The sequence below is a fragment of the Heterocephalus glaber genome, unplaced genomic scaffold, assembly GCF_053883595.1.
Source record: "Heterocephalus glaber isolate CG9 unplaced genomic scaffold, H.glaber_assembly_v1.0 deba00001613, whole genome shotgun sequence".
Lineage (NCBI taxonomy): Eukaryota > Metazoa > Chordata > Mammalia > Rodentia > Bathyergidae > Heterocephalus > Heterocephalus glaber.
Genome location: NW_028258384.1, coordinates 26,164,358 through 26,191,059, shown reverse-complemented (window position 1 = coordinate 26,191,059; position 26,702 = coordinate 26,164,358). Strand labels below are relative to the sequence as shown.

At 36.9% G+C, this 26,702-nt stretch overlaps 1 protein-coding gene across 7 annotated transcripts in view; it reads left to right on the top strand.

Annotated features, from left to right (window-relative positions):
- Positions 1-26,109, top strand: part of Pcdh19 (protocadherin 19) — a 139,412-nt gene extending 113,303 nt beyond the window's left edge. For all 7 annotated transcript variants that reach the window (XM_087196649.1, XM_021250458.2, XM_004872593.4 and 4 more), the window contains one exon: positions 20,420-26,109. In XM_087196649.1, the coding sequence (XP_087052775.1) occupies positions 20,420-21,009 (590 nt within the window). In that variant the 3' untranslated portion in view covers positions 21,010-26,109. The remainder of the gene's footprint in view (positions 1-20,419) is intronic.
- The last annotated feature ends 593 nt before the right edge of the window (positions 26,110-26,702 follow it).

Below are 26,702 nucleotides of genomic sequence, written 5' to 3'. Positions count from 1 at the left end.
TGATAGTTGATTGGGATCTGTAAATCGCTCGCTAGGCTTGTGTCATGGTACTTATAAGCTTATTTGATGGGTGGAACAGACAAGGAGGGTGTAGATTTTGGCAAGCTGTGCTTCCCATTAGTCGGGCTGACTGAATCTGACACTCGAGACTCCAATTCATCAAAAAGAAGCTTAACTTCTCTAGGCTTTGGCTGATGGCCAGATCTTGATGTGAAGGGCAAGAGAGGACCAATATTACATTAGGCTTTGAGTTTCCAATGAGCAAATAGTTAAATGGTTTACTGAAGACCTTATTTTTCTGGCAGATACAAAATTTATGGCAGCTTTTTAGAATATTTATGAATATTTATGGCAGCTTTTTGAGGATATTTTAAGATTTAAAATTTTATTTTATAGTACATGTTGTACATACACTCTCCTCATAGGAAATTGTAAGCTACTTTATAGGATATATGACCCTATATTTTATAGATCGCACAGTTAATATTCCTCTCCTTAATATTTTCTTCTAAGGGTGCTGCTAAGGATATTCCAGACACAGCTGTTTCTAATAATAGGCGGGGCTGCATGGAGCTATTAGGCTTACTCTGAAAGCTTTTTGGTGAGAAGGAGGAAATGCCCCAGAGAACAGGCCTTTTCTATGTCAGTTGATTTTCTGGGAGAGTTGGCCACTGTTCTTGTCTTGATTACCTCTTTGTATCTTCCTTGGAGATATAACTTTCTAGGCAGAAAGATTTTCTGTGATGAGGAAAGGCCACACAACTGAAGGAAGAGAGACAAGGACTGCATAGAACAGATGAAAGGATATTTTAGTCATGGCAGAGATGAACTGAATGCTACGAAATGGAGACAGGGAGATGAGATAAGAAGAGGAATGGGAGTACATTCATGAAAGTTCGTATTATTTATGTTAGCAAAAAAAAGTTTCCTTGAACAGAGGAAAGTTCCTTTATGCAACATTGTGAATAAGTTGGAATTTTGTAAAGGTAATTCAATATGCTGGGGGAGCTGACCCAGGCAGTTCATGGACTTCTTATCTAGTGCATAATCAGTCTGCTATTTCCCCACCTTGGACAACCTTCAGGATATGGTCAGGAGAAAATAAATAGAACAGAGAGAAGATTTCCTCTGAGGAGAATTCAAGAGCTGTCTTAAACAAGGGTAATATGTAAGTGTCCCCTTCTACTTTCTGATCAACCTTTTTGAGAGCTACCTTGAAAATTTTCTAGCTCCCTCAAAGTTCCCAGGTAATTTCTGCCACATTGAAAGAAATTAGTTTTACTTTTTAAAATTAAAGTTGTTTTGTGCTAAAAAAAAATCATCTGGGTAGTCTGTGTCTAGTTGAGTGGCACAGGAGAACCACAAGCTCTTGTATCAATCTTTATTTCCTCTGTAAACACGATCAAAAGGGAAGGCAGGCCAGAAGGGTAATGCAGATCAGAAAAAAAAGCTATTACTTTTAGTCTGTTTTTTTTTTAATTAGATTCTTTTATTGGTACATTGTAGGTATACAACACAATTACATTTCTCATTTCTCATTGGGAACATGTACCTTTACATGGTGCATCTTGGTTCTTATTTTTTCCCCATTCCTAGCCCTCCCTTCACATCCTCCACCCTTCCCTATTTACAAGGACTTTATTTCAATTTTTTCCATTTCTCATCATTTTTCCTTTCCCTTCTTTCCTTTCCCCTGCCCCTCCCACTACCCCTAACCCTTTGGACCTTTTCTTCCTATTTTACATTATCGATTATTCATTCTAATCATTGGTACATTTTAGGTATACAATATAATGACATTCATCATTGGAAATTTGCACCTTTACATAGTCTCTCTTGGTTTTTATTTTTCACCCTTGCCCAGCCCTCCCTTCAACCCCTCCATTCCTCCCTATTTACAAAGATTTTGTTCCTATTTTTCCATTTTCTCATATTAATCTCATTCCCTTCTATCCTTTCCCCTAGCCCTCCCACTTCCTTAGTACTTTTAGTCTGCTGAACAGTACAAAAGTGCTTCTCAAATGCTGTGTTCAGATGTTTCTTTTTATTAGCCTTCACACAAGGAATTAGATTCTTTTCAAACAGTTCATTTTCTCTCTCTGTCTCTGTAAAATCATTAGTCATGAGTGGTTTCTCTGTTGAAACATCAATGAACTCCTATACTGGAATGGACAACAGGGTGTTAAAAGCATAAACTTTTCAGTTTGCATAAACTCTGGCTAAAGAGGAACAAAGATTCTTCAAGAGGAGAAAACCATTTGTCAATGTCTTTGTTAGCATCCTGTAAGCATTTTACCAAGAAAGCTATGTCAGCATTACAATTCTATGTAGACTTGTGTGGATGTGTATATGTGTCTGTGTGTGTGTGCACGCATGCACATGTGTGTGATTAATAGCAGAGAGCTCTTTGAACACTAGCAGGAGGTTTTGAAATATCATTCTGCATCTGTCCTACTCTCTTTGTTCCAATGCCTTTCTACCTTTCTGCCCTCTCTCCCAGAGCCATTAAGATAAAGGATTTTTGCCATGCCTTAATATATAAGAAAATGATGATCCTTAGCTCTTCAGCTAGGCAACATTTGCATTTTGTCAAAACTGATTATTTTATCTGCATTTTTAATAAGGCATATTATTTGCTATTCACTAACTGGTTAAAGAAATGCAAAAAAAAAAAGATTGCTAAGTGAAATTAAGGGGATAAGAAACCTCTAGGGCCAAAGAAGCTTTTTCTTTAATTAATAATTTCAATTTACTTTTAAGAATATTTTTATGATAGACTCCAACATCTAATATTAAACAAGTATGCACCCTCCTTCATGTAACTGCCAAATTGGAATCTCAGAGAATAGAAATCATGCAGACTTCAGTGAAGCTTCAAATGTTCAGACTCTCAGTGCTGTCTTGTTTTCTGTATACAGAACAAGATTCCTCAGGGCTTCTCCCTTCACAGCATGACATTTTTTTCATTAGCTCCACATTTCATAGACCCAATCATGAAAGATTGGCGTTTTAACCAACAAGAAGCAAACACAGTAAAATTGGAGTTCAGGAGATGCAATGTTTTGGAAAAATATTATTATTCCAAGGATATAAAGATACATGATCCCCAGATGGACATAGTATTTAAATGCATTGGCTGGTTTTCAGTAACTTTTGATTTGTTCCATTGTTTTAATTTGTGAATACAAATGAATGTTAATGATGGTAAGGACTAGTGGTAATGGTGGTGATGAGTGTGTGTGTGTGTGTGTGTGTGTGTGTGTATTGTGGGCATGATTCATGCTTATTATGCATCTTACATAGACTTTTTTAGAGCAGTGTCAAAGTGTCTTAACTCAGGTCATCTTAACCAGAAAACCTTATGCTACTCCTGTAAGCAAAGGTTGATAAAACTCAGAAAAAGCCCTATCAGCTGTGGCCCAAATAGATTCTAAGACTTCCCTGATGCTTCAGCCAGAACAGCAGTCCTCTCAATCAAAGAAGAATCAGGCAAGTAGGAGGCCAGGGGATCATACTGGAGCATCCATGTGCTAATGATGTAAAGTACTATTTGTTTCTAATAAAAGTGTTGGGACAAATGTAGGGTGACTTCAAATTATCAAGTTTCTTCAAAGAATAGGTTATTTGTTTTTTCTTCTGAATTTGTGTAATATTTTGATGCCACACTGATAAAGTACAGCTTGCTTTCTCATGCTAGAATGCTTAAATATATAACTGAAAAAGAATAATTCTAGGTAATTTTAATGAAAAGAGCAAAAGAATGAAACTGAGCATTATCCATGAAAGATAGATAATGACAAGTAAACATAGAAAGTGGTATTTGATCCCTTTAATTTTAGTGTTTATTATTCATAGTTATTATTCATAAATTCTGGCACAAATGTTAGACTTGCATCCCCAGTGACACATTTGCATTTTATTTTAAGTTGATTTGCCTGGTTTTGCAAACAAAGATTTAATTGTTTAGGCTGTCTTTCCCTCTTCCTCTATTGCTGTAGCTTTTCTTTTCCCTATACTAGTTTGTATACCTTTCATCATTATGTTAGTCACTCTCCGATTGCTGGAACAAAATACCCAGTACCTGCAGCTCAGAGGAGGAGAGGTTTATTATGTTTACATGTTTCAGTAGGCTTAATCCAAAGTTGACTGATTTCAAGACAGAAACAGCATTGTGGAAAGACCTCACAAACTACAGCTGCTCATCCCATGGCAGCTAGGAAGAAGAGAGAGAAGAGGGGCTAGGGACAAGAATACACAGTTGCAGGTTGCATCTCTATTGACCTGCCCCCTCCAACAAGACCCAACCTCCAAACACATAAAACTTATGAGAGATGTTTTAGATCTAAACCATAGCAATCATCTTTATCTCCATTTAGCTCTCCCACCCAAGATATACCCCCTTCCTTAAAAAAAAGATCTGTAACATGGAAAAGTGATATTTGAATCATTTCCCTTGAATAGATTGCCCTAAGGCAATAGTTTACTTTTACTTTGTCTGTAACTAAACTTTTCTTTGTTGCAATGAAAGAAGAATTAAAACTGCTGTAAAATGCACTGGCTTGCAGTAAGATATTTGAAATGATTTTTTAAAACGATTATTCTGTTTGCTGTACCCAGAAGTAGTGTTATTGTACTACAGTATTCCAGATGTTTGCTGAAATTACACTGAAACACCAAGACTTTTCTACCAGGCTTCTGTTAGCAACAAATAGCCCATCCTAGGTAGCTAATAGACATTAATTCCCCTAACATTCCCATTTGCTTCCAGTGAGTGTTTCTAATGATTAGTGTTCCTCTGATAACAGGACACACTTTCTTTTTGAATCACTGCAAAAATATGGTGATTGGTTTATACAACATTTAATTTTTCAAATAAGGAAGTAGAGACTGGAGAATTATTAATGCTGTTTCTTTTTCTTTTCTTTTTTGTGGTACTGGGGATTGATCCCAGGGCCTTCTGCATGCTAGGCAAGTGCAGTATCACTGAACTACAACACCAGACCACTAGTACTACTTTTTGGCTTCCCCACCCAGTCCCATGAGCATGCTGGCATTCAAAAAGCTTTAATCAATCTAGAAGTTACAGTTGCAACATTTTTATTGACTCATGTCTAGCATTGCTGTTCTATAAAACTGAGGGTCCAGGACTTGACTGAAGGAAGTATCAGTTTATGTTAAGGAAATCACCACATTTTCTATCCAACATTAAATGTTCTTTTAAAAAGGGAAGATATTCCATCTACTCTTGTTCTCTGTACCAACATTGTACTGTCCTTGCTATATGTTCTCTCAGACACCCAGACATCATAAATGTGGCTGTTTTCCACGCTGATGATATGTTTATGTATTTTCTAGGAAAGAGTGAAACCAAGTTGCAGATAACTTTACATTCAGAACAACTTGTAAGCATGATCCAAAAAACTATCTTCCCAATAGCATAACTATCCATAGAAGTTGTGAAATGGTCTGACTGTTTTACAAGCGGTTGAAACTCTGTGGAGAGCTGACTAGGTGTTGTAAGTGTCCCACTGAATAGGCTAATGGATTTAATTATGTGAGGATCTTAGGATAAAACTCTTAAAAACTGTCTCACATTGCCCAGAGTTGCAGTATTTCAGTATCTCTCCTTTTAGGGATTAGTTCAATGGTCCTCTGTGTCATCTCATATTTCACTCATAAAGATGCTTTTTCAAATGATTTCTAAGCATCTAGATGAAGTCCAGCACTTTGTCAGATGATTTTCTCCATCATAGAAGCCAAAATACAAGTTTCCAGTTTAGTCAATCTCTGCTTATCTCAGTCACTGTCAGCACCTCTTATTTTTCAGTTTCATTTTTCCAGTCAGCCTTTTGCCTCATTTCCTTGCTCCCCTTGCATCTGCACAAATGATTTATACATATGCCCATCTTGAAATCTCTTCTTTATGGACTGAATTGAATCAAGCCCCAGTACAAAAATGAAAACTCCAGATTGTGATTGACCAAATTGGAACTTAGATTGTATGACTGTACAAGCCATACAATCATCTATCATAAATATTAAATTCTCAAGCACGTATACTTCAATATGTTTTACCTTTGTCTCTTCAACCAGCTCAGCACTAAAGATCCTGTTGAGGATAATTCAATTGCTTTGAATTTTGAAAGGGGCATCTTTCTAATCTATTTTCATGTTGCACTGGGAGTAAGTGAATTTCAGGTGCACAGACTGAATTAGGAGAGAGGCCAAATATTGGGTGGCATTTGCTAACTGATGGTGATCTATCAAATGGTTTAGGACAAAGTTGAGGTTCATCAGTCTTTTAAGCCACACTTACCATCACAAGCTTAAACTAAAAGCTAAAGAATTCCTGCTGCTTAGTCAGCCATCCTGCAAATGCCAAGCAATGCTTATTAAGGCCTTCTTTTTTCTTTGTCATTCTTTTCTCTTTTGGCACTATTTGGTAGTCTTATAAACTTTGTTTCCAAACCCATTCCCCACCTCTTGCCCTTCCTGAGACATTTCCACCTGGAAGATCGAGCTTTTCTTATCCATTAAAATTTTTCTTTTGGGGTTCACTTCACCAACAGCTCTGCTAAATGACCAAAGAAAATCTGATGATCTCAATTTGGTAATGGATCCTCTTATTTTAACAGACATTTCTTAGTGCATTACCTAGACAAATGAAAAGGTAAACATCTTCTGTATGTCACAAGGGCTGGTTTTTCCATGGCAGGTTTTGCTATCTGTACAGTAATTCTAAAAATGTCCATCAGAGTTCTGGCATCAGACTCCTCCTGCCTGCTGTCTGTCAGAGCATAGTGCTATAGAAAGGGCTGCTTTGTTATCAAGAGGTTAGGGAACAGCAGATATATTAAAATATACAATATATGCATATATAGAAATGTCACAGTGAAACCCATAAATTTGTACAATTCATATGAGGTAATTTATTTTGCTTAAATTCTTTTATTGGTACATTTTAGGTATACAATAGGTTTACATTTATCATTGGGTGCTTGTACCGTACATGATGTATCTTGGTTCTTATTTTTCACCATTCCCTGTGCTCCCTTCTCCCCCTCCATCCTTCCCTATTTACAAAGACTTTGTTTCCATTGTTTCCTTTTCTCATAATTTTTCCTTTCCCTTCTTTCCTTTCCTGTTCCCCTCTCACTTCCCCTACCCTTTTGGACCTTCTCTTCCTATTTAACATTATTAATTATTCATTTTAAACATTTTAATCCTTATTTACACTTTCAGTTTCACACAATAGAGACGCTATTCGGTATTTACACGTGTGACCTATTTATTTCACTTAAGAGTATGGCCTCAATATGCATTCATTTAGCTATAAATGTCTCTAGTTTCTCATTCATTGTGGCTGAGTAGTACTTCGTTTTATAAAAAAACCACATCTTCTTTACCCAGTTTCCAGTTGATGGGAACTTGGGCTATTTCCAAGCTTTAGCTATTAGGAACTGTGCCGTTATAAACATGGGTGCACATATATAACTGTGGTATGATTCTTTTAGTTCTTTGGGGAAGATACCCAGTAGGGGAATGACTGGGTCAAATGGGACCTCTAATCCTAGTTCTTTGAGGTATCTCCATACTGATTTCCTCAGTGATTGCACCAGTCTGCACTCCCAGCAACAATGGAGAAGGGTTCCTTTCTCCCCACACCCCCGCCAGCATTTGTTATTGGTTGATTTCTTGATAGCAGCCATTCTTTCTGGGGTGAGGTGGAATCTCAGTGTTGTTTTCATCTGCATCTCTCGAGTGACCAGTGATGTTGAATACTTTTTCATATGTTTGTTTGCTATTTTTACTTCTTTGTCTGAGAAATGTCTGCTCATTTCAGATGCCCATGTTTGTATTGGGTCTTGAAATTTGGGAGGTCGGATTTTTTTAAGTTCTTTATAGATTCTATATAGTAGACCTTTGTCTAAAGAACAGCAGGTGAAAATATTTTCCCATATTGTGGGTTGTCTCTTCCCACTGTTGGTGGTTTCTCTGGCTGTGCAGAAGCTTTTTAGTAAGAAGAGATCTTCCCTGTTGATTGTTTGTGCTAGTTCACAGGCAACTGAGGTTTTGTTCATGAAATCTTTTCCTACAACAATGTCTTCAAGAGATCTTCTTAACCTCTCTTCCAGCCAGTTTAGAGTTTCTATTTGAATATTTAGATCTTTAATCCATTTTGATTTTAGTTTAGTGCATGGTGAGAGATACAGGTCTAGTTTTAATCTTTGGCAAGTTGAAAACCAATATTTCCAGCACCATTTATTAAATAGGCTATCTTTCCTCCAGTGATGGTGGTTGGCTCCTTTGTCAAAGATGAGGTGGCTGAGCATGTCTGATGTTGTTTCTGCATCTTCTAATCTATTGCACTGATCCTTGGTTCTGTTTCTTTGCCAGTACAATTATGTTTTTATCACAGTAGGTTTGTAGTATAGCTTCAAGTTGGGGATTGTGATACTCCCTGCCATGTCTCTGTTGCCTAGAATTGCTTTAGCTATCCTAGGTCTCTTATGGTTCCAAATGAATTTTTAGATTGTTTTCTCTAGTTCTGTGAAGTATATTGTTGGAATGTCAATCGACATTGCATTGAATCTATATAGTAGTTTTGGAAGTATGGGCATTTTCGCTATATTGGTTCTTCCTACCCAGGAGCAAGGGATATCTTTCCATTTTCTTATATCCTCCTTCATCTCCTTTTTTAAAGTGCTATAGTTTTCAGTGTAGAGGTCTTTTGCTTCCTTTGTTAGATTGATTCCTAGTTATTTCATTATTTTGGATGCTATTGTAAAAGGAAATGTTTCCCTAATTTCTCTCTCAGTGAGTCTATTTGTGTGTAAGAAAGCTATTGTTTTTTGAGTGTTGACCTTATATCCAGCTACTCTACTGAATCTGTCAATTATGTCTAGAAGACTTTTGACTGAGTTTTTTGGATCTTCTATGTAAAGTATCATATCATCAGCAAATAATGACAGTTTCACTTCTTCCTTTCCCATCTTTCTTCCTTTTATTTCTTTCTCTTTTCTAATTGCTGTGGCTAATGTTTCCAGAACTACATTGAGCGTGAGTGGTGATAGTGGGCATCCTTGTCTTGTTCCTGATTTTAGTGTGAAAGTTTTCAGTTTTTGACCATTTAGTATGATGTTGGCTGTTGGTTTTTCATAGATAGCCTTAATCAGGTTGAGATAAAGACCTTCTATGCCAATTTTCTGTAGGATTTTTATCATGAATGGGTGTTGGATTTTGTTGAATGCCTTTTCTGCATCTATTGAGATGATCATATGTTTTTTGTCCTTGACTCTGTTAATATAGTGTATTACATTTATTGATTTATGAATGTTGAACCATCCTTGCATCCCTGGGAAAAATCCGACTTGGTCAGGGTGTATGATCTTCTTGATGACCCTTTGTATTCTGTTTGCCAGTATCTTGTTGAGGATTTTTGCATCTATATTCATTAGGGAGATTGGCCTGTAGTTCTCTTTTTGGGTTGGGTCTTTCCCTGGTTTTGGAATCAAAGTAACACTTGCTTCCAGGAATGAATTTGGAAGCCTTGCTTCCCTTTCAATTTCCTTAATGAATTTAAAGAGTAATGGTGATAATTCTTCTTTAAATGTCTTGTAGAATTCAGCAGTGAAGCCATCAGGATCTGGGATTTTTTTTGTTGGTAAATTTTTTATTACATTTTTTATTTCATTCATTGTAATTGGGGTGTTTAGAATTTCTATATCTTCTTCATTTAACTTTGGCAGTTCATATGTATCTAGGAATCTGTCCATTTCTTTTGTGTTTTCCATTTTACTGGAGTACAGGTTCTCAAAGTAGGTATTGATGATTCTCTGGATTTCTGCTGGGTCTGTTGTGACTTCACCTTTTTTGTTCTTAATTGCATGGATTTGAGCCTTTTCTTTCCTTTTTTTGATAAGGTTGGCTAAAGGTTTATTGATTTTATTTATTCTTTTGAAAAACTAACTCTTTGATTCATTAACTTTTTGTATCATTTTCTTAGTCTCCATTGCATTAATTTCTGCTCTGATCTTTATAATTTCCTCTCTTGAATGAGCTTTGGGTTTGTTATTCTCTTCTTTTTCTAGGAGCTTAAGATTTAGCATTAGGTTGTTTGTTTGAGCTCGCTCTGTTTTCCTAGTGTGGGCATTCACTGCTATGAATTTCCAGTGTAGAACTGATTTAATTGTGTCCCATAGATTCCTGTATGTTGTACTGGCATTATCATTTACTTGTAGAAACTGTCCATTTTCTTCTTTAATTTCCTTTGTGACCCACTGGTTGTTCAGGAGGGTGTTATTCAATTTCCATGTGCTTGTTGGGGTTTTGCAGTTTCTTATGTTATTGACCTCCAATTTTATTGCATTATTGTCTGATAATATACAGGGGGTAATTTCATTTCTTTTACATTGATTTAGACATGTCCTACGAGCTAGCATGTGGTCTAGTTTGGAAAATTACCCATGTGCAGCCGAAAAGAATGTGTATTCTGATTTTGTGGGGTAGAACCCTCTGTAAGCATCTATTAAGTCCATTTGTTCAATAGCTTGGTTCAGTTCTAAAATTTCGTTGTTAATTTTTTGTCTAGATGATCTGTCTATTTGTGAGAGTGGGGTATTGAGTTCCCCCACTACAATTTTATTAGTGCTTATTTGGTTTTTCATGTCCATTAATATTTATTTGTATAGTTGGGGGCATTTGTATTTGGTGCATATATGTTTAGGATTGTCATCTCTTCCTCTTGGATTGTTCTCTTCACAAGGATGTAGTGACCATCTTTGTCTCTCTTAAATAGTTTTGGTTTGAAATCTACTTTGTCTGCAAATAAGATTGCTACCCCTGCTTTTTTCTGGGTTCCTGTGGCATGGAGAAGTGTTTTCCATCTTTTTACTTTCAGTCTATGAATTTTCTTTTGAGTTAGATGTGTTTCTTGTATACAGCATATTGCTGGATTTTGCTTCTTAATCCATTCTGTCAGTCTATTTCTTTTGATTGGTGAATTGAGGCCATTAACATTGAGAGTTATAATTGACAGATATTGACTCATCCTTGTCATGATGTTTGACTATTGGTGGCTCTTTTATTTCTTATTTTTCCTCCCTTTCCCTTTAGTGTCTTACCTTGCCTGGTGGCTTCCCTCTGTTGGGCCTCATGGAGTTGTGACCTTTATTGTCTTTTTCTAGCATATTGCTTAGAATTGTTTGGAGTGCTGGCTTGGTTTTCATGAAATTTCTCAGGTGTTCTTTTTCTTGGAAGCATCTAATTTCCCCATCGATTTTGAAAGATAATTTTGCAGGATATAACAGTCTCGGTTGGAAGTTATTTTCTTTTAGGGCTTGAAATACTTCACTCCAGACTCTCCTTGATTTGAGGGTTTGTGTTGAGAAGTCTGCTGTGATTCTGTTGGGCTTTCCTTTGTAGGTGATTTATTTCTTTTCTCTAACTGCCTATAGGATTTTGTTCTTCTGTTAGGTTTCTGGGATCGTGACTATTATATGTCTTGGTGTAGATTTTTTTTTTATCATGATTAGCTGGAGTTCTATATGCCTCACTTATCTGTATGTCCAATTCTCCACCTCTGTCTGGGAAGTTTTCTACTATTATTTCTGTGAACCGTTTTTTTTTTTTAATGTCAATTGTACTTTCTCCTGTTTTTTTGTGGACGCCTATCAGTCTTATGTTATTGTTGTTTACATCATCTAGCAGCTGCTGGATTGATTTCTCATGGTCCCTTACTATTTTTAAGAAATCTCTGTTTTCATGGTCCTTAGCTACAATCCTGTCTTCTATATCTGATATTCTATCTTCAGATTCTCTTAATCGGCTCTGCATGCTTTCAGTGGAGTTTTTAATCTCCTGAATATGTGTTTGAATCTGTTTCATGGATTCCATTTCTTTCTTATGTTGGATGATCATGGTTTCCATTTATTTCTTATGCTGGGCTTTCATGGCTTCCAGCATGTTTCTGATCTCACCTATTTTTTTTTTTTATCTGTTTCTGTTCTAGAGCCTCCAATCATGTCTTTCACTCTGCTCACCATCTCTGTAGTTATCTGGGAGATTATTTCTGTGTGAATTTTTCTAGAGCCTCATTCATCTGTTTTGTTACTTCCTGTGCTATCACTTCAGGGTGTCCAGGTGGTTGATTATCAGTCTTGTCCACCTCGTTTCCCCCAGAATCTGCCTTTTGTGGGTTCGAAGCCTGAGTTTGTGCCTTGCTTAATTGTCTTTTCATGTTTGTTTTTGGTAGTGTCCTTGGTTTAATTCCTGGGTTGGTATTTCAAAAATGCTTATTGTAAATATCTTTGTTGCTTATGTTTAGAACCCTTGTGGAATAATGCTTTTCAGAGGTGTCTTCCAGATATAGCTGGTCTTTATGTTTTGAGACTTTAATGACTTTGAGGCTATCTCATTTTCATTATACCAGGAAGGCAATCACAACATCTTAAAAATGATACAGTCAGCAACACCATAACATCAAGCACAGCTTACAAAATGACAATTTGTGGTAGTTATTAATGTATCACTTTTAACTCTGTGAATTAAATCAAAATTGAGGACCAACCCAACATATGTTTATAGTGAATAAACTCTTCAATATAGCAACTTTACCCTTCAGGATGGGGAGTTAGAAGGTGTTGGGGAGGGAGGGACAGATAAGTAGATGGATCGGGAAAGGTTAACGGTGAGGCCAGAAGGCACAGGAAGATCATGCAAACTCTAAGAAACTGTTGAAGATAAGAGGAAAAGTCAGAATGAAAGCACAAAGATGTGAACAGAACAACCTAATAGCAATAGGGAGGCTAGATACTGTATTTACTTTCCTTTAAAACTAATGATAATCTAGAGAAGGAAAAAGAGAAGAAAAGAAAAATAAAGGAGAAATCTGAATTCAGTCCAGAAAGGAACAAAAAGTGAGATGAAGAGCAATGTGGTATAGCGAGAGAATGAGTGAGTGAGAGTGAAAGAAAAGAGAAAAGAATGAAAACTAGAAGAGAAAAATAAAAATTTGTAAAGAGTAGAAAAAAAAATTAAGAATTAAAAATAAGAGAAAAATATTTTTTCTTTTTGGCAAATAACAAAAAATAAAAATGAAGGGCCTCTCTCAGGGTATATCTCTGCTGTCACAATAGACAATGTGGGCAGCAGTGTGCAAATATAAGCCAATGAGTCTCAGCAAGCCAGTAGCAGACCCATGAGATTCAGGAAGATTTGTGGCTGCAAGTCCCAAATTGAGCTCCCTGTCCTCCTGCAGGGTTGAACTCTGCAAGGTTCTACTGCAAGTTCCAGTTGCCCTTCCCCTGAAGAGAGTCCAGGTTCCAATGGGAGGTGATGATCTCTTCAACTTACCAAGTATGGTGGTCTGGTGTGCATTTATTGCAGAGATTCTCTTCACTTTTCCAGTGGGCTTCAGTTTTCATCAAGGATCCTGAGAGAGGCCCTCTATCTGTTCTTCACTTCTGCTCTATCTTCTGGAGCTCAGGACAATTGCCTTTATGCCCCCCCATGCCTTTGTAGAGCGGACCCAGGTAGCAGCACAGCCAGGAGGCCAGAGGTGGGGCGGGGGGGGGGGGGCTGCAGGCACCCATCTGGCTAAGCTTGTAGCTGCTGTGGCCATGGCAAGTGGCGAGGGGTCCTCACTGTCTGGCTGGTCACCGATGGGCGTGGCGCAGGTTGGAGGGAGCCAGGCTCCAGTTGGACAGGATTCTCTCTCTCCACCCGCCTGGCTATGCTCCATATGAGGTAATATTTATGGTAAAAAAGAAAGCTTCAGAGTGGGAGAAAAAAAGAGAAAAATCCTGAGAGAAAGGGAAGAAGGGAGTGAAAAACATATGAACCTAGTTTCAGTTGGTAGGGGAGGAAAAAAGACAAGCGTAATCTTTGCTTATTTAGAGTTTAAAACCTAGAAGAGAATAGAGCCATTAAACAAGTAATCACAAGTGTTATGAGTGCTATAAAGGGAGATTGTATGAGATCTATTTTGTCTAAAAGATCAGGGAAGGGCTCCTTAAGGCAAAGAAGTTGGGATTCCAGTGATAATGTATCCATCATGGATTGTGTTTGGTTGTTGGTAATAAAGACCCTCTCTCCAACTAAAGAAAATAAATCAACTGTGTAAACAGGAGGGAGGTTTATTTTTACTCTTACATAAAAGAAGTTAGGATCTAGTGAGGTGGCACTATATATTTAATATCCCAAGGTTCTTATATCTTTCTTTTCTGCCACCTAGGAATGTGGCTTCTTCCATCATCAGGGATGCCACATTGGTTGTAAAATGGATGTTGTGGCTAGTCTAGAGAGGACAAATCAGGAAGAAAGAAATACAAAATAGTCTCCTATCTAAGTAAGCCTCCCTTTTTAAGGAGTTTGCTTGACATCTTGCCTTCATAACAATTGTCCAGTCTTAGTTACGTGATCATCCATGTCTAAAAGAAAGGCCAAGAAATGTAGTTTTTTGAAAACTGAGCACATACTCATCCCTAATAGACATGGGGCTCTGTTATAATTAAAACAGATAAAGATATTTGGTAGGAACTTATCTTCGCTTCAGATGAGTAGGAGTTAGGTAAGTTAAGGGAGGATACTTCTCAACAATTTTGTTCTCTTAATTAGACACATGTGCATAATTACAATAGCACTTAACTATTTTTCTTTTGCACTTTTGGGGACTGAAGCTAGATCCCCTGCACTGACCTACATCCCAGCCCTTTAAATTTTTTTAAAAAATTTGAGACAGGGTCTCAAGTTGCTAAATTGCTCAGGCTGAGCTCAAACTTGCAATCCTCCTGCTCACCCTTCCAGAGTACTGGGTTTACAAGCATGTACTACCATGCCTAGCTAGCACTTAACTTTTTCATAATCATGGTCACAATCCCTTCCACTGTATCTCACAAAAATTAGCCGTGCTTTGGTCATGCTCTGTCTTGTCATGTGCTAATGCAAATTAAACTAACTAAATGCATAAAAGTACAATCTAGGAAGGTTTTCTGATTTATGCATCACTTATAGGTTGTGTTACTGTTGCTACTTAGAAGCAGCAAACTACTTGAGCTTTCAGGAAATGGAACTCTAACTTCTCCTTTCTGCCTTATAGCCTGCATATCACTTCTGAAGTGGTAACACATTGCTCTTATACTTATAACCTTTATCTATTTTAGTGCTGGATTTTGGTCTCTGATCATTAGGATCTTTGGGTTAATACCCCAAGGATCTGAATCACAGTAAAGAACTTCTAGCATTATTGAGCACATCCATTGTGACTGGACATCTATACAAATCCAGCAGAGCCTCTTAGCTCCTCTGTTCCATCAGGAATTTGAAAGTTTTAGCAAAGCCAGAGATGATGCTTTTCTCATTTTCTTGTATTATTTTGGGCAGAACTACAGATAGATGGTTCCACCTGAGGAGACAACAGCTTCATGTCTCTAGGAGGATAGTAATTGCTGCACAAACCTTTACTACTATCTGTACAAAATAAATATTCTGGTCTATTTGTGTTTGAATTACTTCCTTATCCATCATGACTTAGTTGTTGTTGCCACTTATAGGTCCTGTGCCTTCATAAGACTGAGATTTTTAAGATATTACTTATGATTTATTTATTTCCAAAGGTTTTGGAATTCTCTTAGCAAGATCCCTAATGAAAAATTCTGCTCCCCTCCCTACCAAATACTTATTATTCTCTACATTGAAGAAGCTTTATCCTTTCTCTATATTTTTTTGATGCCCTAAAATAAATGGATCTGTTTTGAACTAAAGAGTTCTGTGGCCTCAAGATATGTGTCCTCCTTCCAGATTTATACACTCTTCATATATATTTTTATGTTTTGCAAATCACAGATACAATTTTAGAAGCAGGAAAGACCAGTTTTTAAATTCATCAGTCAACTCTATTTGTGTGCTTGTATGAATTAAAAACACCTGTCTTCATTCATCTATATATTGTGATGTGTTTGAATTTCCATAAATGTGTACATTTTAGAACCTTACATTTTGCTTTGCCTAAATTTAGATAAATAATTTTACATTAAAATGTAGCAAAATATCAAATCATAGATAGTTTCATGAAAAGAATCTTAGCAAGAAATTAGCAAATTGTTAGCTGGGTTCTGTTTAAGTAGGAGCCAGCATTTTGACAATTTATTTGTCATGATACAAAATACTTTCTCTCTAGTTTTATACCTTTGTCTCCAGCTGCTATACTACATGATAGCAGGCACATAATATTTACCAGTCCTATGCAATTTCAGAAGCAGTATCTTTTCTTTTAAAAATTTTACATCTGGTCTGTCTTAATTGCTATTTTAAGGGGCTTTGTATTGTGAAATTCTCACTTTTAATATAATATTTAATTTCTTTACCAAGCTGAATTTTCAATTTCGAAAGTTAATTTATCTGCAACACATTTATGTATGTAGGTTACCTTGTGGTAGGCAGAAATGTTTTTCTTGCCTGTCTCTTTTAACCATGTTTTGTTTCATATGTGAAATGAGTATAAATACTTTCAAGTTAGGTTGGATTTTGTTTTAATTACATTGGTATCAATGCCACAGAGTGTTGTTTGAAACAAAACAAAAATGATAAACAACTCACTGTCCTTGGTAAAGATTTAAGGAAATATAGCTATTGGATATAAATCAAAGCTGAGACTGTGAATAAATGCATCTCCAAGATTTAAAAAATCTTCACTTGCATGGGGTGAGAAGAGTGCATATAATAAATTCACATATTCAATCTCAGACAATTGCACATTATTCTAATTCAAATGGGGCTGAAAGAGGCTTAGTAAGTTTGGTGCATAGGCTTAGACTGATGGCATTCTTAGAAGTGCTAAGTTAGTTTAGCTTTTTCTTTTCCCAGACAGTGATTTTTTTTTCATTTAGGCAGTCGGTAATCTGAAAGCAAGCACAGTTTTTGTTGAGAAGCTTCTGAAAAGACTGAGTTCTCTACTCTGGTTTTCCTAGATTCAGAAAAACTTGGACGTGTCTGTCCTTGTGGTCTTTGTTCTTCGATTTTGTATGCTGGGAATTCGGGTTTCCTCATGCTCTTCATTTGAGACAACCTAGTAATGGGTAGGAGTACTCTACTAGGACACAGGGAAGCACTTGGATGGGATTATTGTATTGAATGATGTTGAAAATAATTGCATCTTAATATTTGATGATATTCACTTCCTACTAAACACTAAAATAAACGAGAGCTTTATGTTAAATATACTAGGAAGATTTTATCTGATTATAGCTCACCAGTGTCTTGCTTTAGAAGTGTGAACAAGTGGCCTGTAATATCAGTCTAAAGATAGGCTAGGATTTCCTCTTAGTAGATGGTCATGTGTTGAAGGGTCCAGTGAGCAAAGGTGTGTATACCTTCATGCCCTAAGATAAGCACAGAAATGTCAGGGTTCTCATTGCCTTCTGGACATTTTGGTGGCTTCCAGGGATTCTTGGTCTGATTTGTAGAAATGGAAATGAATTATTGAACCATTCCCAGGCCTTCACCTCCTTACTTTCTATCCCTAAACGAGCACGGTAGTTGTTTATAGCTGTTACTTGAAAAGTTTTGAGATGGACTTTAGAAGAGATGGAGAGGCTGATAAATCCTTTTGAGAAAGCTTGAGGATGTGAATTATATTCTAGAAGGATCTAGATGTAGGGCCACCCAGAATCTAGATTTAAATGAAACTTATTGAGGGTGATTCAACTGTCTCTCTCTCTCAAAGTATTTGGGTCTGCACAAAGTAAGTTCTTCCTATGTATATCCCAACATGTATCCCATATTTCCATATTTTCTGCCTCCCAGGGACATATGCACATTGAATAATCATAAGATACCATATGATAGCACTGAGAGTCTGCAGGGAAGGGACAGAGAAAGAGCTTCCACAAATCTTTCATTTTGCAGAGGTGGCCATGCGGCCCTGTTGTGAAACTGTACTAGTCTTTGTAGAATTACTGTCATATTTATGTGGGAGGCACTTTGATGATAAAGCTAAGCTGGTATTTTGTTCCAACTCTGCAAATTCTTTTTCATTCCCTAGCATTGAAAAGGTGCATAAAGTATTAATCTCAAAGGTAAATTGTTTTTCACATACACAGAAGGGGTCTTATCTTTAGTTGCCTTTTAAAATAGCCCAAGTAAGAACAAGGAGCATGCCCAGAGTTGTGTTCAAATAGGGCTCAGTTTGGACTAGGTCCTTCACGTTTAACTGCTTCCAATGCTTTTTCCCTAAATGTTGTGCCCCTTCACCAAAGAGCCTTCTGTGAATAAAACAGAGCAATGCCTTGGTCTCCTAGCTTTCTACTTTGTAAAAACAATTTCAGAAGCAAATAGAAAATGCTAAAAATGGAATTAAAAGTATAGCAGGCAGGTGTGTTATATATAGACTGAATTGCAGTTGTCTTCCCTTTGCAAAAAAAGCAGTCATGGCATACATTTCCCAAGTTTTTTTGTCTCTCTCTCTCTGTATTTATACATTCACACGCATATATTTTTATTATTGCTACCTCTCCTACCCTCCTCACTTCCTCCAGTCATGCCCCAAGAATTTCTATAAATGTTAAGATGCTCATATTTTGATGTATTGTGTAATGTGAGGAAAATTTTCATTAAGTCATCTTCCTGCAAGAATGTAACATAAATATAAATGGGTGTGGAAAATTAGGGCTATAAACTAGACATTGAAATTAACAGTTTTCTAATCAACAAGCAGAGATTAATACTATGTTCATACTTTGGTGGAATAGTCTGTGTAGAAGGCCCATGTGACAGCCAGATGGAAGGCTTAATCTTTAATGAACCTGACCTGTAAAGAGCAAAGGTCGTCATCCCAATAATTAATTCTAACTGGTGATATATTTTATGACAAACTTAAAGTAGTCCATGAAACATTTCTTTCTTATTTTATTTTTAATTAACATGTAATGAATTGTAAATATTTGTAGGGTATAGTGTTGTAATTAAATACATGTATCCAACAGGTACTGTTCAAATAACGGTAATAACCTTTTTAATCTGCTGATTTCTTTATGTTTGGAGCCTTTTGGTTCCACTCTTCTAGTTCTTTTCAAGTATAAAATGGGCTATTGCAATCCATAGTCACCTTACTTGCTATAGAACATTATAAGATGCCTTCTATTCTACTGTATTTGGTACCTAATTTCTCCTATCACCCCCCAATCTTCTTAGCCTCTAGTGACTAATGATCTACTTTGTAGTATTTTGAGATCTATTTTTGTGTCCTTCACATATGAAAGATAACATGTGGTACTTGTGTCTAGCTTATTTCAGTTAGCCTGATGTCCTCTAGTTACATCCATTTTACTTCAAATGACAAGATTTCAAATTTTCTTTATGGATATATATATATATATAGAGAGAGAGAGAGAGAGAGATAGTTATCTTTACCTATTCATTTGTTAATAGGCAATTAGGCTGATTCTATATGTTGGCTATTGTGAATAGAGCTGAAATGAACATGGGCATGGATTATCTCTTTGGTGTACCAATTTCATTTCCTTTGGATATATACCCAGGAATGGCATAGCTGGGTTATATGGTTGATTTATTTTTAATATTTTCAGGAACTTCCATGCTATTCTCCATATGGCTATACTAATTTACATTTTCACCAGCAGTGCATATTTCTTTAAGAAATATGTCCCTATTAAAACTGCAGATAAGAAAGATAACAAGTGATGGATAGTTGGATCTAATTAAATGATGCCCAACATATATATGAGTGTGTACGAATAGGAACAAACTGAAGCTTATGGGTCAACTTAAAGAGATTTCAGTATATTCTTTCTGATGGGAATCCAGTCATAGAAATAGTATAGTGAGCTGATTGGTAGGATTGTTTTTCAAAAAGAAATGATATGATTGGGTTTTCATAGAGAGTATAAAACCAATCTAAACTTAAGATGGGTAGGGTAGAAGGGTAGTTGGCAGTGCTTTTCTCAAAAAATATGTCCAAGTCTTCTTGATATACTGACTATTGATTTCCCTGTCCTGCCTCCACTCCCTTTTCTGCTAAATCCAGTTTCAAACACAAGTGATTTTTAGCAGGAAGTGTCGATAAAAATGCTGACTCTCAGCACCTAGACACTTAGGATAAACTTTTTTTAAATATATTTTTTCATCATAACGTGTTTCCCCTTAGGTTTTTCGTTTTGTCAGCAGTGGGAACAGAAAAAACAATGTTTAAAAAACAGTATATAGGAGATCTATAGCCTTTTAAAAATCCAATTCTTTTACACTTATCCCAAAAGGCAATAAAGGACTATCTAAAAGTATCATTTCCCAGAAGGGCCTGTAGATGCCTAAGAAACCAGAGCACTGGGGAGTAACACCAATTCTCAGAAAAAGCTGATGAAATTACGTGTTTTTTTTTGTTGTTTGTTTGTTTTCCTCCAAACAGATCAGAATGAAGGATTTCATTGCAGGGAAGAATGCCGGATTCTTGGTCACTCTGACAGGTGCTGGATGCCCCGGAATCCGATGCCCACCCGCTCCAAGTCCCCTGAGCATGTGAGGAACGTCATCACGCTGTCCATTGAAGCTACTGCTGCTGATGTTGAGGCTTATGACGACTGCGGCCCCATCAAGCGTACTTTTGCAACCTTTGGGAAAGATGTCAGTGACCAGCCGGCTGAGGAGAGGCCCACCCTGAAAAGCAAGAGGAATGTCAATGTGATCATCTGCAGCCCCAAGGTCAACAGCGCTATCCGCGAGGCAGGCAATGGGTGTGAGGCTATTAGCCCAGTCACCTCTCCCCTCCGTCTCAAGAGTCATCTGCCCACCAAGCCTTCTGTGTCTTACATGGTTGCCCTAGGTCCGCCGACCCGTGATCTGGAGCAGTACATCAACAGTGGCCCTTCTCGTCCCTCTGAAGCTGAGCCCCGTGGAGCTGACAATGAGAAAGTCGTGCATGAGGTCAACACTATTCTGAAGGAGGGTCGTGACAAAGAGTCCCCTGGAGTGAAGCGTCTGAAGGATATTGTTCTCTAAACCAGTCTTGGGAAAGAAAAGAAAGAAACTATGCTGGCTAGCAAAGATGCAAAAGCTGCTCCTTGTAATTGCTCACCAACAGTTGGTTCTTGAGTGGCTGTATTTCAGAGCTTTCCCAAAATGTATTGTTTATAAATGATTATTATTCTGTGACAATCCCTCTCATTTCAACAGGCAGCAGGGGTGTTCAGTTGGAGCAAATTAGCTTTGGTTTGAGTTGTTCATGGGGCCTTGATGTTGGGGAAACAGATAAATTCAGTTGTAAAAAGTATTATGTATTAAGTGTTTGAATTTATATATTTTTCTATGTCAAACTTATAAATTATTGTTTGTGGGTGATTGCATTTGAAAAAAAGCAAAAAGCAAACAAAAAAAGCTCTGGACGCACTTAATAAGCTCACTACTGTTTTTTTTTTGTAGTGTAGACAAGTTAATGATCATTTATTGTGTACTATTCATTGATTCAGTGATGTGCAATCGAGCCCCTAACAGGTCGTTTCTGAAGCTTGAATACTTCCCAATGCCGCTATTTTGCTGTGGACACCCCTGCTTTAAGAAACCTTTTTCTAGCTGTGCTATTGTATTTGATATTGCAAATTGCTACGTGTGTGGTGATGGCAAAAGGCTTTTAAGGATTGGTGTTTTTCTTTTCTTAAAAAATAAAAATACAGACAAACACAAAGTGCAAACAAGTGAGACAGCAAATGAATAAACAACACCACATACAGATTGAGTACTTGGAGGATATTCAGGTTTATCAGCCCATGTAGTGATTGCTCACCACCTTGCAAGGGATTTTTCCTGCCTTTCAGTCGTCTGCCTGGGTACATGATAGATCATTTCAGAAAGTCATTTTTGGATATGCTGCTATCTAATTTGCAGTTATCAGAAGTACTGTGCTGAAAGTTTTATGAGATCCATTTTTCTATTTTTCAGGCCCTGAATAGGAAAGTTGTTCCTGAAGTTATAAGATTTCAGGCATAGAAATTCCCTGTCTCCAATCATCTAAAACCTAAAGTGAGTGAATGTATTTTGAGATCTAAATTAGCATCTTTCTAGTCACATACTTCCTGATTCAGTGTTTCTCAATCATGATTGGAAAAGACTGTAAAATACTTCATGGACTGGAATTGAGAACTCCAAGTTGCTCTGTATCACATAGGCTTATAAATAGGGATAGAGTAAGTAGTATTGAGTGTACATTTAAGAGAAGACAGATAAAAGTAACAGCATCACTAATCCAATTATTGTGCCTTCTAAATGGAGACACTCAGACACTTGAACTTGTCTTTTTATTACTAATATTTTTGATTAAAAATGTGAACAAGAAACTATTAAAGCAAAAATCCTTTAGATTTAGCTAATTCTTTTTGTTGTAGGCTAGGAATGCACCATTTTAGAATTAACAAATTACACAGTTTTTTCTTGTTGTTTCTAACTCCCAGTTTATCATTTTTCTATTAATGTTCACTGGACAACATAGTATTCTTGCAGCTTAAGAGTTCATTATTTAATAATAAAGAAATATGTCACATTTGCTCTACCTGGGTCTTAAATAAGTTGTTTCTAGAGAAACAAGTTTTGTGCTTCTCTTCACAGTTGTTTCATTTTTTTAAAATCCCGGGGTACCCAGAAAGAAGGTCTAGAGGTTAGAGCACTAGAATACAAAAGATAATTTATTTTCTTAAATTTAGGTGGATAAGATCAGCTCTTTTCAATGTTTTAGTTATTTTCGCTTGAGTTCCTAGCTTTATACATGTACTAGGAATATTTTCTTTTGTGGAAGGGGAAAGGGCTTTGAGGGAGGGGGGTGGGTAAGACAGTGGGATAGGGTTAGGTAGGAGAGAACATTTCTGAGAAAAAAGAACCTATAATGAAGCTACAGATTCGTCATTACTTCTTATTCAGTGCTGAATACTACCTCATGCAAAATATTGGTGTGGTTGCAAGTTTCCTTCTGAAACTGACACATCAGAGAGATGAATTACCATAACATTTTCATTTTGCCTCATTTTATTCTCATACACTTTCTCTTCTTCTGATTTACTTCATTTTAGTAGTAGATTCTTAGTTAGGTATTTATTTCCCATTGCAAGTGACTATTTGATCAGCACATTAAAAACAAAACAAAAAAATCCCCTTTAAATTATGATAGCTGCCAATAGAGTTTAGATTGGTTTTTACCATGATCCATCCTGATATTATGTCATTAGTTACTATCTCAAGGTCACTAAAGTTAGATTTGACAGTTTTCTACAGGTGTATTTCATGCTATGCTCAGTGGGAAAAAGGGAGCTGGAAAGATTGGGGAAAGTAGATATGTTGAATGTTACGTAGTTGTTGAGCCAGAGAGGCCACTGGCTGCCATGCCTCTTACCAATCAAGTTCAAAATAATTAGAGTAGTAGTGCCATTGAGTTTTCTTTTTGACTGAGTTTTCTTCATTTTCCCCTAAATTTAGTTACAAGATACAGACTCATCCTTTTTTCCCTATCCAAATACTTTGTTTTCAAAGCAGTCAGTTTTTTGTTTTTGCATCCAAGCACTTTACTGAACCTGTTCAGTGATTTCCTCTCATTAAAAAATATCTTTTTTCCTCTACAATTGTCTGATATCTGTGTCCTTCCAGAAGCACAAGTGCATCATAGGAGGGCTTTTTAAGCTGGTTTTAAAGGCAAGCAGTGCCTACAAATAAGAACTTTGTGCAAGGATCCTAAATCTTCCTTTGGGTCATGTTTTTCCTTTCTTTTAAACATGTCTGATGAAAAGCCACAAGGGCCAAAGGGCCAAATTTTATTTATTTTCCTTCTTCTAACATACCACACACTTAAACATCAAGCAACAAGTTCAGTTTCTAAATCCTAGGGAGTTTTATTCCATTTATTCTAATGTTCCATGATTTTGAAGTATGACACACTTTACTATCAATTATTTTCAGCAATTCTCTGGGCAGATAAACTTCTCCATGAAGTACTGGGAGTTTAGTTTGCATTGATATATAACAAGAATAGTGAAAAGAGCCATGATGCTATGTAGAATCTCTTTTTTCCATTTGCCTAGGCTAATTAGTTTATGAACCTGTTCACAACGAAACTTAGCATCCCTTTGACCTCTTAAAACCAGTAGACTAAATTATGGTCCATCTTATTACCAAAATAGGTATTGAGCTAAGAGATCCTGCAGATCCTGCAGAGCAGTGGTTCTCAAAATGCAGTCCCTGGAGCATCAGCAAGAAAATCACTTGGGAACTTCTTAGAAATACTAATTCTCTGCATCAGAAACCTGGGAATGGAGCCCAGCAATCCATATGAATCAGATGTCCACAAAGCTTTGGGGGCTTATTAAAGCCCAGTTTGGAGACCCTTCTCTTAGAGTTTCTGATTCAATTGGTCTAGCCTGATTCTGTGCATATCTAAAATTTCCCAGGTGATGTTGATAGGGACACACTTTGAGTATTACTACTCCAGAGTTAACCTGCCTAATAAAACTAATTGCACCCACGTTGCCATTTAAACAAACTCCTTGACATGGTGACCCACTGTCCATTAATGAAAAATATTAAAGAAAATACAACTCAGAACTCTGAAAACTAGAATCATCCAGATTATCTTCTCAATAAGTGTCACTTCAACTCACTTGATTGACTGTATGAGGGAAATTCAGTTGACTTTTTCCTATATCCTTATCATATCATTAAAAAACAAACCGAAAATGCTGTCCATCTAAAGCAACAAAGACAAAGGACAGTTTGGGGAGAGGCAGGGATAAAGGGAATAGCTTGGTTGGGCATCCAAGGTAAAAAAAAAATAAAAAGGATTATTATTGTACATAGTAGTTCTGGCTAACATTCCACTTCATGGGGATCATTTTGATGTTGAATGGTCCCCAAGGCATCTTGACAAGTCTGGTCCACTTGGCTCTTTACCCAGGGTAATATAAGACTCTTATGGACTTCAGAAATCTGGCATAAATGAGCTTAAGTCCATTGTATACAGTCCTAGTGTTTGCCTTCTTGATAAAATTACATTTAAGAATGTCATTTCATGAGTCAAATTGTATCTGCTAACACTGAAGTGTATTGAGATATTGTTCTTTAGTTTAAGTATTTAACGAAGTAATATTCAAAGGGGATGTGTGGGGGTGGGACTGGGACCGGGTGGCTTTATATTGATAATGAAATATTCCAGAGCAAAACACATTGTCCTAATGAAGTTGTTGCAGCTCTCTTTGTTTTCTTGTGAGGCTGAAATTGGCTTGTGGGTCACTTGTTGTGCAAAAGTGAATTAATTTCAAATAGGAATCATGTTGCTTTTGTAAAACAAAGAAAATCAACCACCTTGTCAGAAATATATATTGTAAGGCGCTCTTGGTAAAGAACAATCCACAAACACCTGATCTTGATTGGAAAGCATTGTTGGTCATTAGGGAAAACAGATGATGCTGACTGTTGCTCCAGCTGTGTTGGCAATTAAAGATGACCTTGTTACTAGCTGAAAGTTGCTGTGAACTTTAGTAAACAAACCAGCTAACACCATTACAGCACTGGTTAAGTAGACTTTCCCTGGCACTGGCTGGCATTCAGCTGAGGAAGGCTAGGATACCGACTCTAATGACCAAGAGCCAGACTAGTTTAAGCTAGAAATTCAGCAACAAATACCTCTTGTGCTGTTTGAATGCTAAGGTATTAGTTGCAAAAGGCTTATGCCTTCGCTCCTCTAGTGAGAGGAATGAGCCTGATGACACTATTATTGTTTACCTGTCAAACCAGGGTGGAAATTTAGAGGGATACAAGTACAGTATGTCTCATTAAGCAGTTTCTGTTGCTGATTAGATGAAGATGAAGTTGTTGTATATGCTGATCTGTATGTTATGTACATTTTCACAGTGATTGAATCATTGTAAAAAAAGACAAAGAATCATAACTGTCTATTTTATGAAGATGATAAAACAGCTTTATTAAATTATTACAGTTATGTTTTAAATGGTGTTATCTGCCACATTGTTTCTTTTTATCTGGTGATTCTCTCTTTCCCCCTTATATGTGTTTTCTCTGCTTCAAAATTTAATGCATTTTAGTATTAAAGGCTGTTATGGAAAATTATCAAGTGTCTGGTGAAATGTGTCTCAGAGTATATTTGTTGACTTGGGATACGGCCAATTCTTAGATCTAGGAGGTAACCAGCCTTTGGTGAGGTCATTGATCTTCAGGTCTTTTCCATTCCATACAACTCCCAATTCCCCAACTAAGAGGGGCCTTTTCCTCCAGTCAGGATTCAGTCACAGTCAGGACTGAGTACTTCCTCTTCTTGCCATTCCTGTCAGTACCTTTGCCTGACAAGGAGAGGGTCCCATTCACATTCAGAATACCAAAGACTTTCCAGGGTGGCACTTTGAACAAGAGTGTTAAAATCATTCCTTTAAATAAATCATTTTGGGAGCAACTTCAACATGAGACTTCCATAAAAAGGTGAAAAATAGTAGAGGCTGACAGCAGGGGAAAGATAGTTTAAAACAAAGGTGACCCGGCTGCCCCTTTGATGCCTTCAGGTATAAAAACGAAGCAACAGGAGAGGCTCTCACTTTGAACATAACAAAGCCGCAGAGAAAGCCCTGACAACTTTCTTTATCTAAACCATTATTCTCTGGGACTTAGCACTTGGGCTGAAAGTATTCATACTGGCTGCAAGTGGCAGA